General features: G+C 45.4%; 1 protein-coding gene across 1 annotated transcript; it reads left to right on the top strand.

Moving 5' to 3' along the window:
- The first annotated feature begins 255 nt into the window (after positions 1-255).
- On the top strand, positions 256-10,121 carry MUC1 (mucin 1, cell surface associated). The gene is made up of 6 exons (XM_081968263.1): positions 256-551; positions 2,434-2,501; positions 3,750-3,886; positions 5,275-5,387; positions 5,931-6,077; positions 9,740-10,121. The coding sequence occupies exons 1-6, from the start codon at positions 267-269 to the stop codon at positions 9,812-9,814; spliced, it is 825 nt and encodes a 274-aa protein (XP_081824389.1). The 5' UTR covers positions 256-266; the 3' UTR covers positions 9,815-10,121.
- The last annotated feature ends 992 nt before the right edge of the window (positions 10,122-11,113 follow it).

The following is an 11,113-nucleotide window of genomic DNA, read 5'->3' as shown; positions in this document are numbered from 1 at the left end:
AATCAACACCCCTACCTGAAAACAACCCTAACACAACCAGCATTCAGACTACAACTAACCGGACACCCCCACACTCCACAACAGGGATGAAATCAACACCCTTACCTGAAAACAACCCCAACACAACCAGCATTCAGACTACAACTAACCGGACACCCCCACACTCCACAACAGGGATGAAATCAACACCCCTACCTGAAAACAACCCTAACACAACCAGCATTCAGACTACAACTAACTGGACACCCCCACACTCCACAACAGGGATGAAATCAACACCCCCACCTGAAAACAACCCCAACGCAACCAGCATTCAGACTACAACCAACCAGACCCCCACACACCCCACAATACCCCCAGCCACCCACTCAACTACTAGGACCAGAAAGTCAACTCCACAACCACCTACTCCTACTTTGTCGAGTACAACAAGAGATCCGATTCTCGTTATTTTCATCAACTACCACATCACCAATCGAGGGTTCAATACCAGCTTACAAGTCCCAAGCAGCCCCTATTATAAGGAACTGGACAACGCCATCAGAACAATGGTGAGTATTGCATGGCGGGTTAAAACCTCTACTGTCAATCAGACTATTTCTACACAGTGACATTTGGGGGGTGGGGGGGTTGGAAGGCGGGGTTATCTTGTGGCCAACCAGGAGGTGGTGGATTTTAAATCCAGCTATGGGAAGCCCACCCACCCTTCCTCTAAAAGTTCATATTTGAAATGATGCCTCCCCCCACCCACCCAAAATGGGGAAAACACGACAACGACCAACTTCGGGAGACGCTAATTGAGACTGTTTAGAATGTTCTAGAATTCCGCACGGCTGAAAAAGAGAAATCTTTTTTTTTTTTTAAATAAATCTGCCTGTCGTTTAATACTTGGCAACTTTTCAGATTGGCGGACTTCAGCTCCCAGAATTCCCCAGACAGGCTCCACCCCCCCTCCCTCATTCTAAATGGAATTCTGGGAGTTGAAGTCTTCAAACGTTGCCAGGTTTGGGAGACTCCTGCTTCAACCTGTGCAAAATCCGACGAGGTTGTGAGTTCAATCCTAGGTAGGGGCAGATGTAGGGGGGGGGTGTCTCCTGCTTGGGGAAGGGGGTTGGACTAGATGACCTTCAAGGTCCCTTCCAACTCTTGTTCATCTCTCTCTAAAGACGGCGGCGTCTTTTCTGGCAGTGGGGGAAGGGCCCTGATTTTAAACGATGGCGGGTGGGGAATTCTGGGAGCTGAAGCCCCCCAATCTTAAAAGTTGCCCGGTGTTAAAATTCAGCAGAACTAAATGTGTGAACCCTTTGCTAGTAGCAACTGACCTTCTACAAGTGCTTCAAATGCTGTTTTTTTTCCAGATATTATTTCCGAACTGGAATTGAAACAACTTGGGTTTTTTTTTCCAGATTTATTTGGGCCTTCTTCAGCCTCCAAATTCTCTCTCTTTTTTGGGGGGGTGGGGGGCTGCCTTTCAGACCTTCCCCATCCATCTCTTATCCCCTCTCCTGAAATGGTACCCTAATTGTGATGACAGCCGTAGATTTGAGGGGAGGCAGGTTTTGTTTCAAATCAGGGTCAGGTTTCTAGTCCTCATTGCTCCAACATTAGTTTTGGATAAAGTGGGAGGGGAAACGCTCCCAAATGAGGAGGGGGTCTATTAATGTTCTCCTTTGTGGGCGGCAAACGGTCCCCTTACTACGGAAGGTAAGTATTGGTACGCTCAGATTTGCAAAAAAATGTATACAAAAATCACACATTTTCCACCTGTGTGTGTTGACGCCTGTCATGGAATCGAGGCATCTGTTTTGGGATATTGTCCCAAGGGAGGGGAAGGATGGGAAAGAAATCATCTAAATTAGTGTCTCCCAAAGTTGGCAATTTGAAGGGGTGTGTGGATTTCAACACACAATCTATTCTGCATTCAATTCAGAGAATTGAGGGCCACCAAGTTAAAGTTGCCAAGAAACTCTAAAACATCATTTTTAAAACTGGTGGGAAATTAGGAAAGCAGTTATATTTTGAATGACAAGATACTACGTCTGTTTCTAATCCAACTCCTTTCTTTCTTTCTTTCTTTCTTTCTTTCTTTCTTTCTTTCTTTCTCTTTCTTCTCTTTCTTATTCCTTTCTTTCTTCCTCTTTCCTTCTTTCTTTCCTTCTTTCTTTCCTCCCTCCCTCCCTCTTTTTCTTTTTTCTTTCTCTCTATTTCTCTTTCCTTCTTTCTTTCCTCCCTCCTTCTTCCTCCCTCCCTTTCTTCTTTCTTTCCTTCTTTCTTCCCCCTTCCTCTCCCACCCTCTTTCTCTTCTTTCTTTCTTTTTCTCTTTCCTTTCATTCTTCCTCCCGCCTCTTCCTTCTATCCTTCTTTCCTTTCTCTCTTCCTCCCGCCTCCTTCCTTCTATCCTTCTTTCCCTTTTCTTCCTTTTTCTTTCCACAGTATTACAGCGTGTTCAAGTGTAGCCCGTGCCAATTCGGTTATACAAGCTATGAAATAATCTCATTCAGGTATGGAAATTTTTTTTTAACAGAAACCCTCAAAATTTGGGGGTCGCAGGTCAAAGGCAGATGCAAACATAAGGAGCTACAGTATTCGTTCAATTAACTCCAAGGCATGGCACACCAAAATACCATGAAATCAGCTGCCCAAATAAGTTTGCTTGTTTTTGAGAAAACGCACACAAAACACACACAAAAATGCCTCTCTATTTTAGCACCAAGGCAAGTCTTCTTGTGTTGCCCTTCTCTTTGTGCTGCTTTTGATTTTGCAGTGGGATTTCATTTTGTTCGTTCTCACACTGTGTTCTGACTCCTTTTATCTGTAGAAGTCGGTGCAGCGGGGGGGGGGATAATTTTTCTGCTTACGTATTAGAACTCTGCTCTATCTAAGAAGAAAGGGAGGAAGGGAGGGAGGGAGGAAAATAAAGACAGGAAGGAAGGAAGGAAAGAAAGAAAGAAAAAGAAAAAGGAAGGAAAGAAAAAGGAAGGAAGGAAGGAAGGAAAGAAAGAAAGAAAGAAAGAAAGAGGAAAGGAAAGAAGGAAGGAAAGAAAAAGGAAGGAAGGAAAGGAAAGAAGAAAGAAAGAGGAAAGAAGGAAGGAAAAAGAAAGGAAGGAAGGAAGGAAGGAAAGAAGGAAGGAAGGAAGGAAAAAGGAAGGAAGGAAAGGAAGGAAGGAAGAAAGACGTGAAAGGGATGGTTTAAGACAAATTCTATCTATTTAAGAAAGAGGAAGGAAGGAACCAAGAAGGAGGGAGGGAGGGAAGGAGGGAAGGAAGGAAGGAAAGAAGGAAGGAAGACTTGGAAGGGAAGGGAAGGTTTAAGACAAAAGCTATCTATTTAAAAAAGAGGAAGGAAGGAAGGAGGGAGGGAGGGAAAGAAAGATTTATACCTATTCATTTAGAGAAGTTTAGGAAGGAAGGAAAGAAAGATTTATACCTATTCATTTAGAGAAGGTGAAGAGATAATGAAGTATTTTTTTCTATTCTTACCGCCAACAATTTGGAGTAAACGGCTTACTGGCGTGAATTTCTTAACTTCCTTTTCTTTCTCCTTTTCTTTTACCCTAGTTTTGATTTGATTCTACTCCATATGAAAATTCCATATTCTAAGTAAACAGTGTGTTTGTTTGGGTACAAATATCATCCTAGCTGCCGTTAACCCACGTAAAATCAGATCTGCATTCCCCTTATTATAGACTTTTCCGGGAAGATGGCCAGCAAAAAATAGGCCTTCACTTTCTTTTCTTTTAAACTGACAGCCCAGGTTCGGTGGCGGTGGAATCGAAGTTGCTCTTCGAAGCGGCAAAGGCCCCTACATCCGCAAGCGAGGTCGCGAACATTTTGAGAGCGGCAAACCTCACGACCACGGGAGGGCTAGAGTTAACCAGAGTGGAAGGTAAGGATAACGTTTGTAAAAATAGGATGGCGTGGGGAATTTAAACAAAATATACACGTTGTCCTTGGAGTGATGTGGAGGTGGAGCCTCTGGCCTCACAATCAGTGGGCTGTGAGTTCAATCCTAGGTTGACGCAGGTATTTCTCTCTCCGGCCACGATGAGAATATTATCTGCCAAACAAAACTCCGCTCTGGAGACAGGAAGGCATCCGGCCAGTAAATGCTTTGCTAGTTCCATTCAGACTTCACCCCGCAAGGGATTATAGGGTCGTTAAAAGAGGATGATACAAGGTGTCCTTGGCTTACAACAGTCCATTTAGTGACCGTTGCAAGTGCCATCGGCAAGGTACGATCGCAAAACTGACTTCACAAGTGTTTCGCTTAACAACGGAAATTTGGGGCTCAATGACGGTTGTACGTTAAGGACTACCTGTATACACTTTCCTCTCTTAATATTATTAGTAATATTAACATGTTAAAAAATGGAATGGAATAGAATAGGAATAAAGAATGGAATAAATAGAGAAGAGAAGAGAGGAGAAGGGAAAAGAAGAGAGGACCGAATGGAATAGAATAGGGTAGGGTAGAATGGAATAGAATAGAATGGAATAGGAATAAAGAATGGAATAAATAGAGGAGAGAAGAGAGAAGAAAAGAGAGGCGAGAATAGAATAGAATAGAGAAGGGTGGAATGGAATAGAATAGAATAGGAATAAAGAATGGAATGGAATAGAGAAGAGAGAACAGAATGGAATAGAGAATAGAATAGGTAGGGTGGGGTAGAGTGGAATGGAATGGAATAGAATAGAATAGGAATAAAAATGGAATAAATAGAGAAGAGAAAAGAGAAGAGAGAACTGAATGAAATGGAGAATAGAATAGAATAGGGTAGGGTAGAATGGAATGGAATAGAATAGAATAGGAATAAAGAATGGAATAGAATAGAGAAGAAAATAAAGGAGAAGAGAAGAGAGAATGGAATGGAATAGAGAATAGGGTAGAATGGAATGGAATGGAATAAAATAGGAATAATGAATGGAATAAATAGAGAATAGAAGATAGAAGAGAGAACCGAATGGAATAGAGAATAGAATAGATTAAGGTAGGGTAGAGTGGAATGGAATAGAGAAGAGAAGAGAGAAGAAAAGAGAAGGAGAGGAGAATAGAATAGAATAAGAGAGTTAGAAGGGACCTTGGAGGTCATCTAGTCCACTTCAGACAAAGGGTGGTCCAATCTCTGCTTAAAAGCCTCCAGTGTTCACAACTTCAGGAGGTTATCGGATTGCGCCAAAAACAACACGCTGAACCATAACTCTCGTTTTTCTCGCCGTCTTTCTGCACGATTTCCACGCAAAACTCATTTCCCCCTCTTCCTTTCTTCTTTGCAGCGAGTACGACACCCATCCTTCCGCCCTCGGAGGGGGTCCCAGGCTGGGGCATCGCTCTTCTCGTCCTTGTCTGCATCCTCGTATTTTTCCTGCTCCTCGGTCTCTTGTGGCTGGTGAGTCCCTGTTTTGAGGGAGGGGGCTACCTGCAGTGGTCGTAAGTGTGAAAGACATTCCTAAATCTGTGCGTTGCAACTTCGGGCACTAAACGAACGGCCGTAAGTCGAGGGATTCCTTACAATTGAGCCCATCGTGTCTGCGGTTAAGCGAGATATTTGCTAAGTGAGCTTCGTCCCATCTCACGGCCTTTCTTGCTGCCGCCGTTAAGTGAATCACGGCAGCGGATAAGTTAGCCGCTCGGGCGTTAAGTCAATCCGGCTTCCTCCCTTTACTCGTCAGAAGGTCGCAAAACAGGACGATGCAACCGTCGTAAATATGAATCAGCCTCCAAGCCTCCGAATTTTGATCAGGGCAAAGCCGCCGCAAAGGTCGTAACTGTGAAAAACGGCCGTAAGTCGCTTTTTCCCCCAGTGCCATTGCGATTTTGAACGGTCACTAAACAAACCGTTGTAAGCCCAGGACTACTCGTAGTTATTTTCAGAAAGTCCAGGCCATTCGTGGTCCCCTCGTTAATGTTTTCCTCCTCCGCTCTGTCGCAGCTCGTCTATTACTGTCGACGGACGCATCGGGGGAGCATGGACCTACCGAGTAGCCGGGATTCGTACCACCCCATGAACGAGTACCCCACGTACCAGACCCATGGCCGCTTTGCGCCCCCCGGAAACAAGCAAAACCCTTACGACGAGGTGAGCGTCACTGAGAATATGTCTGCTGCACAAAACTCCGCTCTGGCAACAGGAATGGCATCTGGCCAGTAAAACACTCTGCCAGCTCCGTTCAGTTGCCCAGACGCCACCCTGCATGGGATTAGGGGGTCGTTAAATGACGATGGTGATTAGGGGTGCCCGTGGTGGGTCACATCTTCTCCACCATGAGATGGGGTGGAGGGTCCACCCTCTGGCTGGTGGGAATGGCCCAGAGAGCAGGACAGGAACTAGAAGTGGACTATGGCTGTGACAAGGCTGGGCTTTCCTTCCTCTCTCCCTCTTTTCTTTCTTTCTCCTTCCTTCCCTTCCTTCTTTCTTTCATCTATCATTTTCTGTCTTTCTTGTTCTTCCTTTTTTTTCCTTCATTTTTTCCCTTCCTTTTCCTTCCCTTTTTTCCTTCCCTTCTGTATCTAACTTGGTTTGTCTTTTTCTTTCTCTCTCTCTGTCTCTTCCTCCATCCCTCCCTCCATTCCTTCCCTTCCCTTCCCTTTTTTCTTTCCTTCATCTCACTTGATTCGCCCTCCCTCCCTCCTTTTCTGTCTTTCTTTTCTTCCCTCCTTTCTCTCTCCTTCCTTCCTTTTTTCCTTTCCCCTTCCCTTTTCTCCCCCTTTTTCTTTTTTTCTTCATCTAACTTGATTTCCCTTCTTCCTTCTTTCCTTCCTCTCCCTCCCTCTTTCCCCATCCCTTTTCTCTTTTCTTTTCTTCTTTATCTAGCTTGATTTCCCTTCTTCCTTCCTTCCTTCCTCTTCCTTCCTCTCTCTCTCTCTCTCTTTCCTTCCTCCCTCCCTCTTTTTTTCTCCCTTCGCTCTGATCCTATGTCCCCATATATTGAAAGGTGTGTGTGTGTGTGTGTGTGTGTGTGAGAGAGAGAGAGAGAGAGAGAGAGAGAGAGAGAGAGACAGAGAGAGAGAGAGAGAAAGAGAAAGAGAGACAGAGAGAGAGAGATTTCTCAGTGGCTTTTCTCTCCCTTCCAGACCCTGGGGACCTTCAGGGCACCCACTGCCCCAGGCTAAGCCGATGCCCAGCTGAGGGCTGCCCTCTCTCCCTAGGCCTGGCCCAGCTGGCAGAGGGGGGGGGGGGGAGCCTGGCTTGAATCCTCCGCAGCCAGCCAGTGCCGGGGCCGATCTAAGCTGAACTTGCCATTACGTGCTTGGGTGAGCTGCGCAAACATTGGCAGTTGTGCAAATATGCAGCCCAGCGCCCTCCCTCCCTCTCCAGATCTCCAAGAGGGACTTTCCCAGGCTGGCAGAGGCTTTGTTTGCCCTTGATTATTGGGGGGGGGACGGGGGGGGCACACACACGCAGGACTTCAGCTGGCCCGGCTGTTCCCCCCCCTCCCTAAGTGTGACCCAAGTGTGTTTACACACCACACGGAAGCAGCTAGAGGTTGCCTAAGCTTTTCAACACAACGCTTGCCTTCTCACCCAGGGATGGGAGGAGGAGGAGGGTTAGGAATGAGAGAAGGCCAGGCAGGTTTCTAGTTCTCATTGGGAAGATTCAGAAAGGTCTCCTCCTTTGTTTAAGCCTCCTGAACAGAGAAGTCCAAAGTTGGAGTAGTTTCCTGGTTTTCCCCGGGGAAATTATTTTCATCCAATAGGTAGCTTTTGCGTTAAATCTTTCTCTCCCTCCCATTTTTCTTTTTCTTTCTTTCTTTCCTTCTTTTTTTCCCCTTCCATCCTCCCTCCCTCCCTTTCTCACACAAATTCCTTTCTTTCTTTTTCTTTCCTTCCTTCCTCCCTTCCTTCTTCCTTTTTCATTCTTTTCCTTCTTTGTTCCTTCCTTCCTTCCATCCCTTCTTCATCCCTCCCTCCATTTCCTTATTTCCTTCCTTTTCATTCCTTCCTTTTTCTTTCTTTATCTCTCTCCTTCCTTTCCTTTCTTTTTCATTCTTTTCCTCCCTTCCTCCCTTCCTCCATTTCTCCTTTCCTTCCTCCCTCCCTCACTTCCTTCTTCCTTTCCTTTCCTTTCTTCCTTCATTTCTTTCCCTTCCTTCCTTCCTTTCCTCTTTTCCTTCATCCCTCCCTCCATTTCTTCTTTCCTTTCTTCCTCCCTCCCTCCCTGCTTTCTTTTTCATTTTCCTTCTTTGTTCTTTCCTTCCTTTGCGTTCCTTCTTTCTTTCCTTTCTTTCTTCTGCCATCCATCCCTCTCTTCTGTCCATTTCCTTCCTTCCTCTCCTTCCTTCCTCCATCCCTCTCTTCTTCATCCCTCCCTCCCTCCATTTCCTTCCTTCCTTTCTCCCCCCCCCTCCCGATTCTTAGGGTTGCTTGTGAATAGAAAGAAAACGCAAAAAATATGTATCCCCCAAATCCCCAACCAATTGTGTTTTCTTCATGTTAATCAATGACCCAATCGAACTTCCCATTGGTGCCCTGGCCCCCCTCCCTCCGAGTTACCTTTTCCCCACCTGCGATAAGCTCCGCCCCCCTCTTCCCCATTTCTCCACCCACAACATGGGCGCAGTCTTTTATCATATGCAAACCTTAGATTAAGGTTGATGATTATGTACCCAAATATATATATATAACTCATTTTTTCTAGCCACTGGTTCGCCCTACCTGATTAAACACTGCCACACCTTGCCAGAGTATTTGGGCCATTTTATGTATTTTTCATGCATTTATTTAATCTTTCCTTCCTTGTTTATTATTTTAGATCAATAACTGAAACAGCCGTTTCTGTCCTAACGGGTACGGCCAATGTGGGTTTTCCCCCGCCCCCCCTGCACTTTCTGCAAACAGTTTGGGACCCAAAGGCAAAGCAGGCAGGCAGGGAAGGATGGGCTTTGTAATCCGGGATTTCCCACCCTCCCAAGCCAGGAGTTCTAGAATAAGCCAGAAACGGTGGCTTTAAGCCATCAATCGAAGCTTCCACGCCCCAAGTTTGCAAAACGCAGCACGGCCTTCGTGCAAAGGACACAATCAGCCAGAGAACTTCAATTCTCAGAATTCTTAACCGGGGGGGGGGGGGGGAGATTACAGATTAACAGAGTTGGAAGGGACCTTGGAGGTCATCTAGTCCAACCTCCCTGCTCACGCAAGCAGGAGACCCTATACCATGCCTGGCAAACGGCACTCCAATCTCTTCTTGAAGGCCTCCAGGAATGAAGCTCCTGAGGCAACTTCTGTGGCGACCTCTGCTCTTTACAGATTAACAGAGTTGGAAGGGACCTTGTAGATCATCTAGTCCAGCCCGCCCACCCACCCACCCCCGCCCAAGCAGAAACCCCATTTCTGACAAATGGCAGTCCCGCCTCTTCTTGAAAGCCTCCAGGGATGAAGCTCCCATAACTTCTGAAAGCCGCTTCAGTCCCATTGAATATAGAATAACAGAGTTGGAAGGGACCTTGGAGGTCATCTAGACTATAGGGGATCCTATACAATTAGAGACAAATATCTGTCCAGTCCCTTCTTAAAAGCCTCCAGTGATGGAGAAGGAAGGAAGGAAAGAAGGAAGGAAGGAAGGAAGGAAGGAAGGGACAGCAGAATAACATAACAGAGTTGGAAGGGACCTTGGAGGTCATCTAGTCCAACCCCCTACTCAAGCAGGAGACCCTATACAATTTGAGAGAAATGGCTGTCCAGTCTCTTCTTACAGCTGCAAATCGGGGGACCCTCTCAATCTCTCTTCTGTTTCTTCCTTAGGGGAATAGGCACCCCAAAAACGGCACGAAGGGCTTCGCCTATACCAACCCTGCCATGGCCAGCGATCAACTGTAGGGGGCGTTCTTCCTACAGCCGGACTTTGCAGGGTGGGGTGAATTGGAAAAAAAAATGGAACTTCAGCACTTTTTGCACCACGGAGCCCCAGTGAGAAAGTGGGGTGACTTTTGTTTGTGTGTGGGGGGCTTCCGAAGAGTTCCCGGCCTCCTCCGTGGACCAGGAGCAGAATTACGGATGGGGGTGGAAGGTGAAGAAGGAATCTGTTGCCCTTCCTACACCGGGAGCCATGCCAACACACTGAGGACTGGAAACTTGGAGCGACTTATGGACCAAGATGGCAATTTTACTTCCCCAAAAAAAGAAAGACCTACGGGCCGGCGGAACTCCCCGCCACAAGCATCTCGACAGGACGTCAAAGCCGATGAACTCTCGGCGGAGTGGTGTTTACGGAAAGACTATTTTGCTTGATTAATTTATGGCCAATGATTAATTTATGGAGACGGACCCGGAAGTTTTGTAGCCAAGAGAAGAGGCTAATACGACTCCGAAGAGGAAGAATCGAAGGCGGGAGATTTTTTTTTTTTAAAAAAAGGGTTCGCTCTACATCGATTTTGGACGTAAAAAAGAGAACAGAGAGATTCTGGCCTTCCCCATTTCTTTCTTTCCTCCCCCCTCTTGAAATTTTTTTTTTTAAAAAAAAATCGTTCCCGAGAGGCCAACTATGGAAACATGAAGGAATGGAATAAATTAAATTCAACTTTTAATTTCTACCGCCTTGTTTCCCCCCCTCTTTATTTCTCCCACCTTCCCCCAAGCAACCCTTCCTAAATTCTTAATTGGAACGTAAATAAATAGGAAAGGGGAAAAAAAAACATGCGTTTTTCCCCGGCATTGCAGAACCCTGAAAGTGGTAAGGGACCCTCAGAGGTCATCTAGACCAGGGGTCCCCAACCTTTCGGACCTCACAATTTCCAATTCATAATTTTCAATCCCGCGGATCCATTAATACAATTCATAATGTTGCCTTTTTATATTTGTGTTGTATTTGTACTGATAAATAAATAAAGGGAGACTAGTATAGATCTATTTCGAGCTAGCTGATGAGAGCTAATTAGCTCGAAATAGATCTATACTAGTCTCCCTTTATTTATTTATCAGTACAAATACAACATATATATATATATATATATATATATATATATATATATATATATATATATATATATATATATATATATATATATATATACACACACACACACACACACACACACACATATTTCAGGCAACCCAACGTGACTGCTATACAGCTAGTGCTCGGTTTTCACTTAGTGGCCATTTGAATTTACATAACGG

Source organism: Natrix helvetica, assembly GCF_964273705.1.
Source record: "Natrix helvetica genome assembly, chromosome: 16".
NCBI lineage: Eukaryota > Metazoa > Chordata > Lepidosauria > Squamata > Natricidae > Natrix > Natrix helvetica.
The sequence above is the reverse complement of the archived record's forward strand: the minus strand, read 5'-3'. Positions and strand labels throughout refer to the sequence as shown.